Consider the following 17421-nt stretch of genomic DNA (forward strand, 5'->3'; position numbering starts at 1 on the left):
GACCTATATAAATGATCTATAAATATTTGTAGCAGATGAATAAGAGGAATCATGAAATGAATGAAAGGATTACATGTGTTTCTCGTCGCCTCCGGTGACTTAGAGCCTGTTTGGATCCTTGTGGCAAATAGTTTACCGGCTAATTTTAGCACCTTAACCTCCAAACAGATCGGCTAATAAATTGGTTAATTGTCAGTCGGATGGCTGACAAACTGTTTATCTATTAGCCATTTGACCTTGCTAATACGTGTTAATAGGTCGTATAAAAAAATCTATTAGCCAAGTCTCCAAACATAATCTAGCTAATTTTTTTAGCTAATTATTTAGCTGCTAATTAGCCACCGGCAAACAATAAGCGAGAAAACAACGCCTTACTTACCTTAGTTAGTTCATCGGTTCTTTGTAGGTTCGCGCGCTCACGAGTCACGTCTAGGGTTTGGCGGCCAAGGGTCGTGACACTACCTTTCTGCCTGCTTGAAGTGGAGTCGTTGATTGGCCTTCATCTAGCTCCCGCCAGCGCCCTACGCGGGAAATCGCAGCCGACAGGCAAACGCCTCGGGAATCAGCTGTGCCCCGCGCCTCGTGGGCCACCAGGAGCTGTTGCTGCCCCCGGTGTCTCCGCCCTCAACTTCCAAACCCTAGGGGCGGTAGAGGCTCCAAACTCGGGCGCTTTGGCCGTGACCGTCCGAGGTGGGCGTCATTGCGAGTTGGTGACCCACGGGTTGCGGGTAACGAGCTGTGTGCTTTAACTTAAATCCATATTCCACTCGTACAGAATACAAATCACAGAAAGCAGTTGAAACCTGTCGAAATTTCATGTTTCTCTTTGAAATATGACCTAACATTTTACCTCTTTCTAAATAGTGGTTGGATTGGGTTGGGTTAATATTTGAGGTGTCTGAACTGATCGTATCTACCTTTCTTCTGTGTAGTTGACTAGTGCCTTTTCTTTTCTTCCTGGACTGAATGGAGCAAGGGGAGAACCAATCAGCTGATAGTTTTGTTGTTTCATCATCGGATAATAATGAGCTGGAAGGTAATTGTACTGGATTGGTTGCTGCACGTTTCTTGAAATCCCACATCATATTGAACGCCTATATTACACAGAAACTGGAGGAAGGAAAAACTCTACAACACAGAAATGCATGGCACTAAAATTTTTATTACACCTTACATAGATCTATTTATGGTCCTTAAAACTATATAGTAAAGCCGCAACTTCCTTATTGACTTGATGTTCAGTAATTAGGAGGTCAAAGACTAAAATTAGCTGGCTCACTATTCCATCCATTTTGATCAGATATCAATGTATTTCCTCTCATATATGTTACTTGCAGATTTACCTGTGAAGGAAAGATGCTTTGAGCAGAGAGAAGCTCTTCCTGGGGAGCCTCGCTGTGTTGTGTGTGGCCGATATGGTGAATATATATGTGATCAGACTGATGATGACATCTGCAGTGTGGAATGTAAGACAATCCTTCTTTCTCGGATAGTTGCTAAAACAAAGCCAGCAGTAAAAGCAGCAAAGCGTGTGAACCTTCCTTTAGGCGATGAGAGCTTTTGTATTAAGGACATCAATTTTCCAAATATACTTACTTTAGCTGACAGCCGGATCAGTTCACTGAGGAGTAAACTTGACATTTGTGTCAAGGGTGATGCTGTTCCTGATCCAATCATGTGTTTCTCTGCCTGTGGTCTTCCTGAGAAGCTTGTGCACAATCTCGAGACTGCGGGATATTGCATGCCTACTCCAGTGCAGATGCAAGTCATCCCTGCATCAATGAGTAATAGAAGTTTACTTGTTTCTGCTGATACTGGTTCAGGGAAAACTGCATCTTTTCTAATTCCCATAATTGCTCATTGTTCACGATTAAGATCACAAGAATGCACAGGCAATCAAGGACCGTTGGCTATAGTTCTTGCTCCAACAAGAGAGCTATGCCTGCAGGTAGAAGAGCAAGCAAAGGTGCTTGGTAAAGGTTTGCCTTTCAAAACTGCTCTAATTGTCGGCGGAGATCCATTGCCTCAACAAATTTACAGAATTGAAAATGGTGTTGAGTTAATTGTTGGCACCCCTGGGAGGCTAATTGATCTTCTCATGAAACACAATGTTGACCTTACCTATGTTTCTGTATTCGTTTTGGATGAGGTGGACTGCCTGCTGGAGAGGGGATTCAGGGATCAGGCCATGCAGATTTTTCAGTCACTTTCACACCCACAGGTTATGATGTTTTCAGCAACAATACATTCAGAAGTTGAGAAGATGTCTAACTCACTGGCTAATAATGTGATAAGTATCTCTTGTGGGAACCCAAACAGACCAAACAAATTAGTTAAACAAGTAGTCATTTGGGTGGAGTCTAAGAAGAAGAAGCAGAAGATTTTTGAGATAATGAAAAGCAAGCAACATTTTAAACCTCCTGCTGTTGTGTTTGTGAGTTCCAGGGTTGGAGCTGATCTGTTGTCTGAAGCAATTACTGTTGCTACTGGATTAGAGGTTGTTTCTATCCATGGTGAGAAAACGATGATTGAGAGAAGAGAGAATTTGCGAAGGTTTTTAACAGGAGAAGTATCTGTCGTTGTTTCTACTGGCGTCCTGGGGCGTGGAATGGATCTTCTGAAAGTACGTCAAGTGATATTGTTTGATTTACCAAATTCCATTGATGAATATATTCACCAAGTTGGAAGGGCATCCCGGATGGGTGAGGAGGGTATGGCTGTTGTGTTTGTGAATGAGGAGGATAGAAGGATTTTCAAAGAGCTTGTTCAGGTTCTGAAGACTGCAGGAGCACCGATACCCCGTGAAATTGCAAATTCAAGATACACAGCTGGTGTTTATGTTGGTAGCGAGAGGAAGAGAAAGTTGAGCTCTAGGTCTCGTTCTTGACCAACATGTGTGAAAGAGTTGCTCTATCTTTCTTGAAATGAAATATGATGTTTTTGCATGTTTTTCTGAGACTGTCTTGTCAATTCGTTTGAAGATCTGTCTATTTAGTATCTACCTAAAGGATAATTTGGTTATCTCTAGAGTTCATACTATTCCTGAATTTCAATCATGCACAGACCCAACAGGGGCAAACAGTCCATGATTATTTCTCAATGTGTGATGTCTGAGATCAATACATTGGAAAAACATAAACAAGATTCATTGCTTGTAAATTTTAACAAAATGTAAGTCAAATGCATATGATACAAGTGACTTTTCCTGTGCTCATTTTCAGCTACAGTATTTTACTATTTTTTATGTTTGTCTCTAGTTTCTTTATCAGTAAATGAACATGCAGTTTGATTGAAAATTGATTAGCTTTATTATATCTTGTAGGCTACTAGAGTATTGTTTCACCTCCTGAGTTATTTCATTCAGTTATGTTGGTGAAGTGAGATTTGAATCTGAATAGTGCTTCATTACTGAAAACTGAACGGATCATTGTGATTTTGGTTGAATGTTACCATGTACAATTCCATAGCAGTGAGGGTGTATGCTGATCTTAATAAACAAAACATAAAGAAAGCTTAGAAAGTACTTCAGGACCACTATGTTGTGGACCTGTGGTACTTATCCCTACTCAAAGGGGCAGGTTGGATCTTACACTCTAGTGGTTGCCCTTACAAATGTCTAGTATATGGGTTGGTAAACTGTCTGTAGCTCATTCGTAGCCGAAGATGCTGTGCTGAATCTGACAATATAACAATTTGATGAGAAGTAACTATGCTGAAAAATATAGCTGAACCCTACACTCTGTAACCTTTTTTGCATTCAATTTGTTCCCTTATTGTTAATGTTCAATCACTATATTTTGTATTCATATTCTGTTCACTCCCTGCTTATCTGATGCAAGGTTTGGGAGAATTAACGTGTTTTTGGAAAGGTTACTAGCAATAGTTTTGAGTGCAAAAAGAAGATTCAGTGGAATAACAAATTAGCAGGTAGAACATATTTTTATTCATTGTAACTATTGCAACATTCAATAATTTTCTGTTCCACAAGCTATAATTTGCAGAAACGTTCTACAATGTTTACCCTTGGTATGCAGTTTAATTAATGACACGAATTCCCTCCGGTCCAGTTTATAAGGAACACACGCATATCAAGGTTCAAACTTTACAATCTTTGACTAATAATTTGGCCAACCATTGTTAACTATTGTAATACAAATTTGATATGATTAGATTTGTAATTAAATGCACTATCCAATAGTCTTAATACTATGATTATAAACAATATAATGGTCAAAGAAGACCATGTCATGTCAAATTGTGCCTTATATACTGGACCGGAGGGAGTACATTTGAACTTTATTTAAACCATTTTGGGTAGATCTAGTGTATGACAAGACCACCATTACCAAGTGAATAAGTTAATACGACGTGCTTCTCAATCTTAATTAAGATGACATCAGTGGTCTATTTGAATAGGATCGATGCAAAGGATTGAGTTAATATTAAGGGACCACTACAGCTTTCTTGCTGGACATATTCATTGCATGCTTTTGCATTATAGAAGTTCCTTAATCAGCTAATGTGGTACTAGAAATTATCGAGCACAGAAATAGAAGGGCAGACCCAGTGCCGGAGGCTTCCATGTGAGTGGGTCTGGGAAAGGGATAAACCAAGGCAAGCCTTCCTTCCGCAAATGCGGAAATGCTAGTTCGAACCCGTGGCCTGGTGACTCAGTGAGACAGTTCTCACCACTACACCAAGCCTGCCCTTCCGAGCACAGAAACAGAATAGCAAAAAAATTGGAGATGTTCATGTCATACCTCTAAATTTTGTGGTCAGGCCATCAAATTTCACATACTGTCTGTGTTATAGTCTACTATTGGCGCTGGATGCACAGCAAATTTCTACCAAATTATGAATACAATCGTCTATTGATTAGGAGATAACAATGGTAGTAATGGGAAATAACTTAAGAAATTTTAAGGGGAAACAGCTAGTACCCACTGAATGAACTGAAGTTATCAAACATAACTACATGTGGAACATATGATTGAGATAAACACTAGTGGGAACATTATTTTTTTGCACGGTCAGAAGTGCCTAATCGGCTGAACCCTTGGTGGTCAGAGGTGACGGCGTTTTTGTTTGCGTCTGGACTGCTTTGTCTCTCACTAAACTATTGTAATTTTGTTGCTCCCTGGTAATGAAATTCGGTTTGACTGCTGTAGACAAAAAATTGGGAACAAAAACAAGCATTACTCCAAACCTTCCATGTTTATACCATTATCCAGTGTAGACAAGAACTGGATATAAAACAGGCATCTAAACTATCTTGAAACAACTTAACTCTTTTATGTAGCTATCCAGAAATTCTTTCGAAATGACAGGCCTCAAAGTTGCTGTTTTGTTATTTTTTGAAACACAACTCGGAACGGATCAACACTGGTGGGAATATAGTTTCCTTCTCTTTTATTCTTCTCTAATACAATCGTACATTCTGACTGACCAACTAACTGGCTGGGCCCTTAGCATTGACTGCATGCTTTGCACCAACCTCCAAATACAACCATGGAGCTGATAATTGCTTTTTTCGCTGTCTGCTCTTTGAGTTCTGGAAGAGAAAATAGCACAGTTACTGTGTTTTTTTTTGTTAACTTGTTATCTATTGCACTCGTGCAGGGGTTTGCACTGTCATGTTTGCATGCCAGCTAAGATACAAGTTGTTACTTGTTAGGGGTAGCTCAATGCCAAGAATTGCTGATCATGAGTTTACTACTACTGTGGTGGATGAATCACCACTATGCAAGTTATTTTCACTAATGTATCTGATTGGATGGCTGCCTTTTCGGTCATAATGGCATGTGATGGGCACATGAAGGCCTCAATTTTGGTATGGTATGGTAACTCTGATTCCGGCCATGGGATACTGGAGCTAGATGGCAAAATTCTAAGAACAATCAATTGTTCCTAGTCTGATGGCAAATGTTATGCTGATCATTATGACATTTGTCTGTACTACCTTGTCATGATTATCAATTATTTATATATTACATTTGCTTATTTAATGAGGAGAAATATAACCTTAAGGCCTTTAAAGTGTTTGTTGCACATCTTCATGGTCCATACGCTGGGTTGATTGTTCCACCCTTAGTGCATCTCTACGTCCACATTGTAGAGCTTTTGATAGTTACATGATGCTGAACATAGTGCATGACCTATTCATTAATACAAGATTGGCAGAAGAGGGTATCTTTAAAGGCAAAAACTGCTATGCAATCAAGCTACCAAAAGTCATGATTTTTTTTTTAAAAAGAATATAATTGTACTTCATTGTTTACTCTACCAATATATAAAGTTTACGTTCTAATTCATTCTATGTTAAGAGATATAAATAAGAGAATTATATCATTTTTCTCCTTTTTATATCTCCTAACATAGGATGAATTAGAATACAAAATTTAATATATTGGTAGAGTAAATAATGAAGTACATATATAATTCTTTTGAGAATTTTTTATGACTTTAATTTGATGGCACGACGATTGCACGAGAATCTTGATTGCATAACAGTTTTTGCCATCTTTAAATGTTCCATTCTTAATAGTGTTCAGTAGTGCTTGGTAATGTGGAATTGGATGTATTGTCTACTTGCTGGTTTGTCTTGTATGCCATAGTGATGACATCTCATAAAGCATGGCCCTTCTAACCATTCTTTCATAAAAGTAAAGTTATCCGCAAACATCACCTTCATCCTGTTTTGAGATTTTTTATTTGTTTAGCTTTTTTTTCTTTGTTTGAAGAAATAAAGTAAGACTGTATACTCACTATTTAAAAAAAAACTGTTGAGATTCTTCAACTGAGTTTGACATCAGGATCCAAGCAAAGGATGAGCAGTAACACAATCATAATCTATTTATTTCTTTTATAAGCAATTATATCACTGACATTGATGTGTAACAAAGTATCTTGATAGGAACATGTGTATGTAGAGCTTTTCACGTACATAGAACTGCACACAATTGCAAACTTTATAGTTCTTGTAAGTTGGATTTAGTAATAGACATATATCTATATTACTGAAGCAACCTGAACTGCTTGTGTACCAACCGACCTAGCGAAACTCTGATCTGGGATGGTGACTTGTGCTGTTTGATCCATGCTTTTCAGATGATGAAGCGACCTTGGTCATCTCCGTTTGAGGGTGAAGCTGGGCTGCTGCTGCTCAGCAACTCTTCGATCATTTGCAGTGCGATCCTCTCCTCCTCATCCATCGGCGTGGCTGGTGGAGCAGTTGTTGCTGATGTGGACTGTGATGCAGCATCAGTGGATGCTGCATCTTTGTTGAGCTCCACTGTCATGACCCAGTTGGAGTCAGCACGGGCTCCTGCACGCTTCTGCCAAACACCAATGTGGGACTTCTCAGGGTCAAGGCGGAGACAGGTCAGGGACGGTGATGGCGCCTTGCAGCATTTGCGGAGCTTCGCACTGAGAATCTGGGACAGGTTGGTGGTAGAGGAGCCGCTGCTGAAGTTGCTGCGGGCGTCCCTTCCCGCAGCTGGGGTAGGCTCCCCTGTGCTGCTTCTTTGGATTGGGAAGTTGGTCTTGGCGTTGCGTCCGCTCATCAGCACAGCAGCCTCATCATATGCTCTCGCTGCCTCCTCAGCCGTCTCAAAGGTACCCAGCCAGACCCTCCTCTTACTGTACGTATCACAAAAAGATACATGCATTGCAATTCAGAATTATGGTTGCATCAGTAGTTTATGTTCCCTAAAAATTAGAGGGACGGAGGCCTTACAGGAGGGGATGCCTGATCTCAGAGACCCAGGAGCCCCAGTGGCGCTGCCGGACTCCACGAAACTTCTTTGGCTGTACCATTTTCCTGGAGTGGAGATTCTCTGTCATGGAGAAGGACACAGGAGGCAGAGATGAGCTCTGCTGGGGCGCCTATGAAGTGAAGTGTGTGTGGCCGTGTGGGGGAGGAACGGGCTGGTTTGAGTGAATATAAACTGCCCAGCCTGTACTTGCTTCTGCAGTGAGTGATAAATGTGGTTAGCTGCGTAGGTAGTAAGAGAGGAAAGGAGTGGAGAATATGTCTGGACCTAGTTTTCACTCACCAGTCACCAAGCCACCTTGATAGAAGGCGGCATACACTGACTGGAGAGCAGGGGTGCTGGGGCCAAGAGCAGTAGACCAAGCGTGCGTCAATGGATAAAACTATAGAGGCAAAAGATGAGGGGAGGGGCAACTGAAGGGGGGGCCACATGGTGTCTGCAGGTGTGGGCTGTCGGTGAACTGTGTGTATGCATAGCATAACCACCTTCCCTGCTAGTACAGTGGTAATAAACACTCTCACCTACACCCATGGCTGCCACATTTATTTGTGGGGCAACCCTAAGTTGATCCACATAGTCCTAGTAGTAGTTTATGTAGGGTTAATGTACATCTGTTTTGGATAACTTCATCTCTTTTTCCAGAGCTACTGGGGCCAATCATATTGTTGAGTATCACTGGAAGCGTGGACACTGCGGCAAAGCATATAGGTAAGACTTGTGCTGAAACTTAGGGTGTTGGAATATTTACTGCATATTTTTGAGATAACGTCAAAATTCTTTTGCTTCATTTGGAATCTCTAGTCGTGTTCCGTCACCCAATTTTTTCTCTATAAATATGTAATGGGATGTTGAAATTTACAGTGAATTGTTCTTGAACTGAATATAGATTGTGTGTTTAGAGTGATTTCAGTGCGACCTGTGTATGAGAATTGACAAGGGTGCCTTTGTCCTGGGGTGTTAGTTCTGGAATTGCTTGGAGATGGTTGGCATTTAAGCTTGTCTGAGGTAGCTGCAGGTACAGACTGGTGATGATGATGGTGTGTGCTCAGTTGATGGATACTTGTTCAATGAAGAAATATAAAAGTTTTTTTTTTCTGTCACTTATAATATGGGAGTAGACTGAACTGTTGTTCAGTGGAGAATTTGATAGTATGTTTACATTTTGGCTTCGCTATATTCTCACAATAGAAATCAGGTTGCAAAATGGTTATGAAGTTAGGCTATAATAATCTGTCTACACGTAACTTCATTTCTTCTCCATTGAACATCTCGTGTGCTTCGGTTTGTAGAAAATTTCATTTCATTTCACTTGAACTTGGCTTTCTTTCGTTAACCTCTGAAACTATCCACAAGACGGTAGCTCTAAAGGTTTATGGTAGTCTGCTTCAGCAATAAGCTTACTCTTGTCTTAGGATGACAAATGTTTATAGTAAGATCAGATCCTTCGCTGTATCCAAACATTCTAATAATTTTGGGTTCTTTGAAAGGGAGCTGGAGTCTTTGCTGAAAATGTTTGGTTGCAGATTACGACTTTGCACACTTAAATGTTGTGTTCCCTCTCCCACAACTTTCCCGTTTGGGTGCTTTCCAGAAAAAAAAACTGTTGCCATTTTGTTTGGAAGTATCAGTTTGCACGCATTGTTTGGATGTGAAGTATCTTAATGGTTTTGACTGGGGTTTTTCAGCAAGTCACACCTTGGAATATCTTTCACAGCCGTGCTTTTTTAGAAAGGGAGAAAAAGAAAAAAAAAATCAGTTACGGGTGAGCTCGTGGTCATGCCGTGCGCTCGTATTTCTAAGCCGAGCCATTTGCATGAATGAGGTGCTAGGCTTTCCTGTGATACCAAAATGAAGCGTCGGTCTGCAATAAATCGGTAAGCTGTGGGTCATATTTTTACCAGGCGAGCAACTGCCCCCGTTGCTACAGAAGTTAAGCTGTGTAAAATAAAAAGGTGAAATAAATTGATTGAGTCTGTTGCCCTTGTCGAGTTAATTAATGAGAAACAGGTACCTGCAGTACATCTACGGTGGGGATGTCATGTGTCAGTCGATCACCTCTGACTGGAGCATAAGAAGGTTCTGTGAGATCTTGTCCTCTGACACTGTCTGGTACGTACACCCTTTTCTCACGCATTGTGCACAGGTGTATCTTTAAAAATTGCCGGTGGAGTCAAAAGAAAATAGGAGCATGCAGTGCACTGTATTTTATTTGGATTTGAAGCCCCTGCATGTTTGGCAGCAGTTATCTGTTCCTCAGCTCCTGTAACCTGAGGCGCATCTCGGAGTCCGAATTATTATTTTTAATCATCACCTACGTTAGAAATGAATCTGTTTGATGTTGCCTAGGCGCAGTGGACAGAGAGGTAAGGTTCTTTTTGGGACCATATATATGACTAAGCTGGTCTCCCCAAATCATTCCCGGCAAAATCATGGACCTTAGCGAGGAACCGGAAGCTGCTTGGTTTTCTTTCTTTCTTTCTTTTATGTATATGTTTGTATTCTGTATAGATTATTAATCCGCTCAAAGCGGCAAACCGACATGCATGGTATAGTAAAATATGAATATACTAGTACTATAGATAAGTTCCAGCATCATCGCAAGAAAAAAGAAATGCGTTGGAAAACGTTGGGAACTTGGAATCTGTTACTACGTTGTAGTAGTCCTCCATATCCACATTAATGGTACCTCCATCCCTGGAGGCTGGAGCGGTAGACAATACCAAAAAAAAAAATGCAGTCTACTAATCTGGCAGTGCAGAGATGGATTATTAGTGTTGACAAGAGTTGTAGTAGTTGGGCACTTTCCAGTCTTTACATGCATGGGTCCGTCATCATCAGTAGATTAGAAAGCCGGCCGGTTGTCCTACTCTCGTCTCGTGCGGAGATCAGTAGATCTGAACTGGGCATCAAAGTGTGGGTTGGTGAAAGGAGGGGCAAGTAGGATATGGTCAGCTGTGCCGTAATTGCACGGTTTTGCCCTAGCAACTACTCGCCATCTGTTTTTAACTTTTGTTGTTATCTTTCCTTGGAAAGCTGAGGCCGCAAGGACAAATCTGGGGACAGCGCAATAAAGCTGGCTTTAATCACTCGGATCCACTCCAACCGTAGCTTTCTCGTGCGTGGTGGAGTGTGGATCGAGCCAGCGGCCATGGCGCGCCACAGCTAGCCTACCACGCCCATGGGTCTGGGGGGTCTCTTTTAGCCTCCTCCAACTGCATCCCCTCGCAAAAAAACAGGCTGGCCGGGCCAGTTCGAACGCTGTGCTCCAGGCATGTGCTCACATGACAGACTATATAGCAGTAGTACTGGTGTCTAGTACTTGATTAGGGAGCACACGTGCGTGTTTGACCAGTGGTAATTTCCATGTATGTCGAGTGGCTTGCTCGCGCGGATGGATTTCCAAAAGCTTATTAGCCTTTTTCTTCTATGTACCGACAAACAATCCCTGAGCTTACACACTCTAGCCTCAGGACATGCATGGTTCCGTTGTGATCGATCGGACCGGACGTCGACCTCTTTGGCAACTAATTAATCAATGCAAAGTACATCAAAAACACATACTACATGGTAATCAAGCCTGTATCAATACCACGCACCTAGAAAGAATGAACCTTGAAAAATAGGTTCATACATACATCTATGCCAATCTCTAATTCATAAAAACTATTTATTATTCGCAAGTCAAGTGAGCATCAAGTGTGCCAGTGTGGGCAGCAAAATAAGCAGGGCCCAAAATGGCCTGTTGATCGGACCACATATCGCATTGGGCAGCCCAGGAAGCTGAGGACTCACTGGGTTTGAATGGCACATTGCATAGGAATCATCGAGATGGATGGATGGATGGATCAGTGGCATCCATTTCCGGATGAGACAACGTGAAAACGTCGTCTTACGTACCTAGCCAAGACAAGAGCGACTGACGTGCGTACGTGCGTACGCTACGCTACGCATTTTGGTCAGCGATTAATTAAACAATAAATACTCCTATTGATAGACATCGGTCGTTACATTAAGCAATTAAGTTAAGCATGGTTACTCCGTCTTTGTCGTCCGTTATTAGAGCGTAGTAGGCCGTAGGCGATGGATGGTGTGCATGAGACTATATATATATAGTGAGAGAACTAGCTACTACGTAATAGTAGACACGGCCGAGAGAATCCGATGTACTCTAACAAATTTATGAGCTAGTGTCCTTTATTTTCTGCCGCGGCTAGCCGCCGGCCGGCCGGTTTCTCGGTTCCATCGACGACGCTGATTGCATCCAAAGAAAGAGAGAGAAAGAGATGAGAGAAGGAGAGAGAACGACAGCACACAAGACGCAGCACGTACGTTTCACGAATCTGGTTCCTAGATTCACCATTCTGATGAACTTAGATTCTATGAAATCTAAACTGTTTAATAAATTTGTTTAGGGTAGAATTGTTTCCAATGAATCTAAAGTTCGGTAAAGTTGTCTCGAAAGATGGCGTAGCTTGGGCCGTCGTTGTTCCCGGCGTCGCCGTTGTTTAAAATTCGATGGTTCGGTACCTGCATTGGGTCGCCGTCGTGCTTGCTGGCCGGCTAGCACTACTCGCTCCTACGACGCATGGTATAGGTTAGCGCCGTGGGCCGTGGCCCGTGGCCCGTGGGCAATCGCTGATAATATCATGCGTTCTCCGTGGAAAACGACCAAGCACCGGATCACAAGTTCACGACTTCGCGAGTTGCATGGCGCACACGCGTACCGCGACCGTACGTGTGCTTCCCGTCCGGCCATCTACTCATCCCATCGATCCCCGTCAAATCAAATTAAGGAGCATAATTATCCAGATTTATATTAATTAAAATAGTACAATGAATGATCGTACGTTACCAAGAGACACAAATTAGATAAAACTAGTCGGTTTGCCCGTGCGTTGCGACGGCTTATAACAATACCCACGTAAACTATCCACCAATAAAATTTTAAGATTTTTTATTGGTTGTCTTCGCTCTCCATATAACATTTTTTTTTATTTGGCTAACTGATGTTATTGCTTACTCCATGCAATATGTCTTGGTACAACACGACCAATGAAGTGAGCGATTAGAAAAGAGTTCACAACGACCAACTGTCCAACTGAACGAACAGAGATTATAAAATGACATAATTCCACCATACAGAGATCAAATAAGAGAAAGTTTGTGAGCTCAAGTTTCGAAAATAAGTCACATAAACTCAAACTTATAAAAAAGATATATCAAAATATGGAGTGATTGCTAAAGTCAGGCATCAATAAAAACTGGATTTTCTTCATAAAAATTATGCTACTTCGTAGCAATTACTAACGTTTAAAACCAACAAATAACCTTTTATTTTTACTGTTAGTGTGACAAATCATTGTTGCTCCATCCAATTCAGCAACCTCAAATGTCATGGAGTCCATTGCGCCAATGTGGTCTTAGAAACGACCTAATGTTTGCAAGAGCCAAGAACGTCGTGCCGTGCTTAGGCTGTAGCCTCGGCCCGTAGTACTGGTCCGGCCCGACACGATTATATATTTCTTATTTTACAAAAAACGTATATACATATATACAATTTATATTCAATATTTAAAATATCTGAGCATGATGTTCTTGGCGTCTGGCCCGTGCCGGGTGCCGTTTGACCATCTATAGGCGTGCAGCGGATTAATTTGAAATAACTGTGAGGAGTTATTTGTAAAAAGATGACGCAAGACGACCATTGAAACTGATGCTTTATATATAGTATAGATATTAATACATAATAATTATATAAAAACAAATATATATTATATATTATAGATCTCAATATTTCACCTGCCTCGATGTAGCTTCCTGCAACTTCCTTGTAGCTAGCATACATCACCGTCGGCGCGCACCGGAATGGACGACGCCTGCTCCGGACCATGCGTTAGAATTAGGTCCACTAGTGTGTGGCTCAATTCACTAAGGAAGTCAATGTGGTGTGTATAGATGACATGCAACTTTAGTTCTATGTTGCTCATCTAGGTAGGGGAGAACCAACTTATATGTGGTAGTGTTCACTACTCTTCATATGAGACAAATAAAGGGCTATGAAGGCTGCCACACGCGCGCTCGCTCGCGTTATTTATTGCGTGATTTGTGACTTGTGACAATGCGCGGTCGTGACGTGAAGTGTTCTAAACGACAGTTCAATTTTTGCCTTTTGTTTTGTTTGGTTATCGAATACTACACCTAGATTGCCACGTCAACCGGGAGTAATGGGCACGCACGTTATGTGCGAGATCTCCATGTGGTTGCACGTAGAGATATTCCAGGGGAGCAATTCTTGGAATTTAGCAGATCGAACTATTATCTAGTCCAGGTTGGTCCTCTATTTAAGGAAGACGTCTGCTAGACGAGGGGCGTATAGAAAACAGAACCGCCTTGTTCTCTCCATCTCAATTATCTGCACCGTCGCTTTTCTCCTGTCACACCCGGCTTTAAGGAACAAAGCCATGTGCATCTCATACATGCGCCAAGAAGACAACATATATAATAACAGAGTGTATAGAGATAAATGTCGTAAAACATCAGAGTATTTATTACATAGCGGAAGACTTAATACAAAATAAAAGAATAAACATAAAACGAACTAAGGATCGTCGGCGCCGATGTCAACTGAGAAACGCCACCTAGATCAGATCATACTCCTCGCCTTGTGGCTCCTCCTGAACCACCTGCTCTTCTCCTGTGGGGGGGGGTATGAGACAGCAAGAGTGAGCTCACATACGTTCATAGCTCAACAAGTCATGGGGAATAATGTGGCATGAACTCACCAAAGGTGAGAGTTCATGAAGTGTAAGGCTGATCAATGAAATAAAGGCTGAAGCTGAGCATTGCTTTTATAAGTTGGTCAAAATTTTATTAGCAATTACTAAGTGTAAGTAAATACCAAACCATTATAATAATAAGTAAAAGTAATAATAAAATAATCCCAAATACAATGAAATGACAGATTAAGTTTAAGTTCCATAAATTAATCATGTGAGTGTTCGAGCCGCTCATGACCGTGAGCACGGCTAGTATACCAGTTTTACACTCTGCAGAGGTTGCACATCCTTACCCACAAGTCGTGTTACCCATTTGCCACGGAGTTGATCAGACCCCATACACCTCTACCTAGGAAGCGAGGCAGGGTACCACTACGAGGCCTTTACAAAGTTCCACTACCTTCAGAAAATCCGCTACAGTTTATAGGAAGCTCCAATGCAGGAATCCCTCGCCTGACCGCCATCGCAGCAAAATCAACCCAAGGACCTCCCTACACTGACCACTCCCCTACTGCCCTTGCCCCTTTCGGGTAAGGTAGTCATCCACTAGCTTTCCTAGTTAATCAGCCAAGGGCGTCCCATTATACCCTTGTGGTAGCACTGTTTTCCCGGGTGGTTCTCCATGTTCCCATTAACATAATGATCTTATCATGAATAATAATAATAAACAGATAATAAAAAGTATAACAATGAGTGATGAATATATTTATACCCAAAGCCATATAAAGCAATAGCATATACTACCCAAAAAGTTTGTAGTAAAACCAGTGGTGAAACAAGGTATAAAGATAGTCAAATTCTAGGGTATCCTATTGGGTCCCATCAAAATTAACCTATGCAGATCATTATGATTAATAAGAACATGAATAGGTAAAAGAAGTGATCAAGGGCACAACTTGCCTTCAACGAGCTCCTGCTCAGCAGTTTCTACCAGCTGAACCTCAGGATCCTCAATAGCTTGCTCGTCTACTCGCATCAATACAATACATACATAGTATAGCAAAAATTAACATCACACCAAACATGTAAATAAAATACACAATAATAATCTAGACATTAAAATAAGATCATAGGAACTGTAAATATTAATTTTGGAGTTATAGATTTTAAGATATGAATTTCTGAAGGTTTTATGTATTTAATACAAGACTCAGTACTAGATAAACTTTAATGTGCCTTCATGCCAAAACAGTGGCACTAATGGGTAACCAATAATATTACAAAAATTTAGGAGCTGGAATGGGTCAATTTAGACTAAAAATGAATTTTATATGAATTTTACAAGTTTCTGAAATTTCTTTTGCATTAAAAATCAATTTCCATATTTAATTCTCTATTTTTATTTGCCCCTGGACTGCGAGTCATTTTCTGTAAAGTACACGGGCCAATCAATAAAAAACCCTAGACACAGAGGGCACCCGCGCAGGATGGCGGGTTGGTTCCTGGATAACCGAGGGGTTGTTCCGCAAGATGCGCACGACGAAAGGATACGAGGTGATATAGGCCGTCCGATCTAATGCTTGCGGCTGCGATTAGATTTTATCGTGCTATGAATCAGTGTGTGACTGGCGTCATCAGATCGGAATCCAATGGTTATGATTTTATGAAGTCTGAATCGCCTCAAACCGTCCGATCAGAACCATACGGTCCCGATTGACTCGCCACGGGGAAAGCAAGATTGAATCCCCACCGCGCATTCACGATCCCACGGCTACCAATCCTACCGCACTTCACCTAATCTCGACCACCCATCAAGAAATCGACGGCCCGCGCCATCTCTTCTCCGCGCTCGCCTGGGTACGGCGACTCCACTGTGCTAGCGACGAACACCTGCGAACCGCGGCCTAGCGCTTTAAAACCCCAACCCTGAGCCCGATAGCCTCAACACAATGCAGAACTAATGGTGAACACGTGGATGGGTAATTTACCTGTAGTGGCGCAGAATAATTCTCCAGCCACGGAACCGAGCTGACTGCGACGGAGGAGATAGCGGAGCGAAGAATTCCAGACTCCCTTCGACCCCAATCGCTTCTTCCCAGCTCCGTAAACCTTGTAGGAGACCCGAACACAACGGTGATTCCGCACCACCACCCTGAGGTGGCCGCACGGGAGCTCGCGTTGATGAGATTCCCACGGCGGCGGCACCCGATTGGCGGAATGCCAAGCTTTTCCCAACCCTCTGATCACGTTGATGCTTTCCTAATCGAGGCGCGAGGATGGGGAAGACGGTCGCGGGGTCAGCACATAAAGGCCCGAGGCGCCCGCCGTTGCAATCCACCACCCTGGAATCCCGGATTCCGTTGCAACCACCGCGCCGCGAGCTGGGATCCAGACATCCGACCCACCGCCGGCGTTTTGACGACCTGCATAGGTGCCGATGAATCAACTTTCTGGGAAGTGCTTCATGCACATCCGCTCGGGTTTCTTACCATCACTCGTGAAAATCACTATAAGTAAATGTTGGTCCTTGTTCTCAAATGTTATACATCAAGAACAAGGCAACACAATTGTTAATGATCAAAGACCTTCGTCCTTCGAAGCATTATCTACCTTAGGATATAATGATCTTCAAACGAAGGTCATGAAGGACATACCTTCATCATCCCAATATGCAAGAATATAAATGGAGACATATGAAATACAAAGGGAATATGAATAATTATCTCAAATCATTAGATTATTCATATTCTTGCTTCATATAAACATGAGTAAATATCAACAATATTTATATTACATGTGTACCTTCGGTTTGACAGAAGGTAAAAATGCGGGAGTGACGCGAGAGTGATTTTTAAATCAGCGTGAACAGTATAGTGCTACTGTTTATCTATTTATAGGCACCGGGCGCAGCCTGGGCAAAATTACATTCATGT

At 41.9% G+C, this 17421-nt stretch overlaps 2 protein-coding genes across 13 annotated transcripts; one reads left to right on the forward strand and one right to left on the reverse strand.

The window, feature by feature from the left end:
- Positions 1–294: 294 nt before the first annotated feature.
- Positions 295–10367, forward strand: LOC103626807 (DEAD-box ATP-dependent RNA helicase 41). Of its 12 annotated transcripts, none has more exons than XM_035959112.1 (7): positions 295–728; positions 933–1036; positions 1338–3171; positions 3840–3927; positions 5620–5830; positions 7108–7614; positions 8415–10361. In XM_035959112.1, exons 2-3 carry the CDS (start codon positions 967–969, stop codon positions 2885–2887), a joined length of 1620 nt encoding a protein of 539 aa, XP_035815005.1. In that variant the 5' UTR covers positions 295–728; positions 933–966; the 3' UTR covers positions 2888–3171; positions 3840–3927; positions 5620–5830; positions 7108–7614; positions 8415–10361. The 12 variants fall into 12 exon arrangements, with proteins under 12 accessions (XP_035815005.1, XP_008645377.1, XP_035815001.1 ...); XM_008647155.3 differs by having other exon boundaries at positions 359–728; positions 1338–2874; positions 5620–5835; positions 8415–10367; XM_035959108.1 differs by having other exon boundaries at positions 359–728; positions 1338–2874; positions 8415–10367.
- Positions 6828–7914, reverse strand: EREB46 (Ethylene-responsive transcription factor WIN1). Its single transcript, NM_001155213.1, has 2 exons — positions 7736–7914; positions 6828–7638 (listed from the first exon to the last, which is right to left on the reverse strand). The coding sequence occupies exons 1-2, from the start codon at positions 7840–7842 to the stop codon at positions 7104–7106; spliced, it is 642 nt and encodes a 213-aa protein (NP_001148685.1). The 5' UTR covers positions 7843–7914; the 3' UTR covers positions 6828–7103.
- Positions 10368–17421: the final 7054 nt, after the last annotated feature.

Source organism: Zea mays, chromosome 5 (assembly GCF_902167145.1).
Source record: "Zea mays cultivar B73 chromosome 5, Zm-B73-REFERENCE-NAM-5.0, whole genome shotgun sequence".
Lineage (NCBI taxonomy): Eukaryota > Viridiplantae > Streptophyta > Magnoliopsida > Poales > Poaceae > Zea > Zea mays.

Coding starts and splice junctions, on each gene's coding strand:
- EREB46 (NM_001155213.1), bottom strand. CDS start 7,842: ATGACAGAGAATCTCCACTCCAGGAAAATGGTACAGCCAAAGAAGTTT. Junction 7,639..7,735: donor GAGATCAGGCATCCCCTCCT/GTAAGGCCTCCG, acceptor TGATACGTACAG/TAAGAGGAGGGTCTGGCTGG.
- LOC103626807 (XM_035959107.1), top strand. CDS start 967: ATGGAGCAAGGGGAGAACCAATCAGCTGATAGTTTTGTTGTTTCATCA. Junction 1,037..1,337: donor GGATAATAATGAGCTGGAAG/GTAATTGTACTG, acceptor TGTTACTTGCAG/ATTTACCTGTGAAGGAAAGA. Junction 2,875..3,839: donor AAGAGAAAGTTGAGCTCTAG/GTCTCGTTCTTG, acceptor ATCTGATGCAAG/GTTTGGGAGAATTAACGTGT.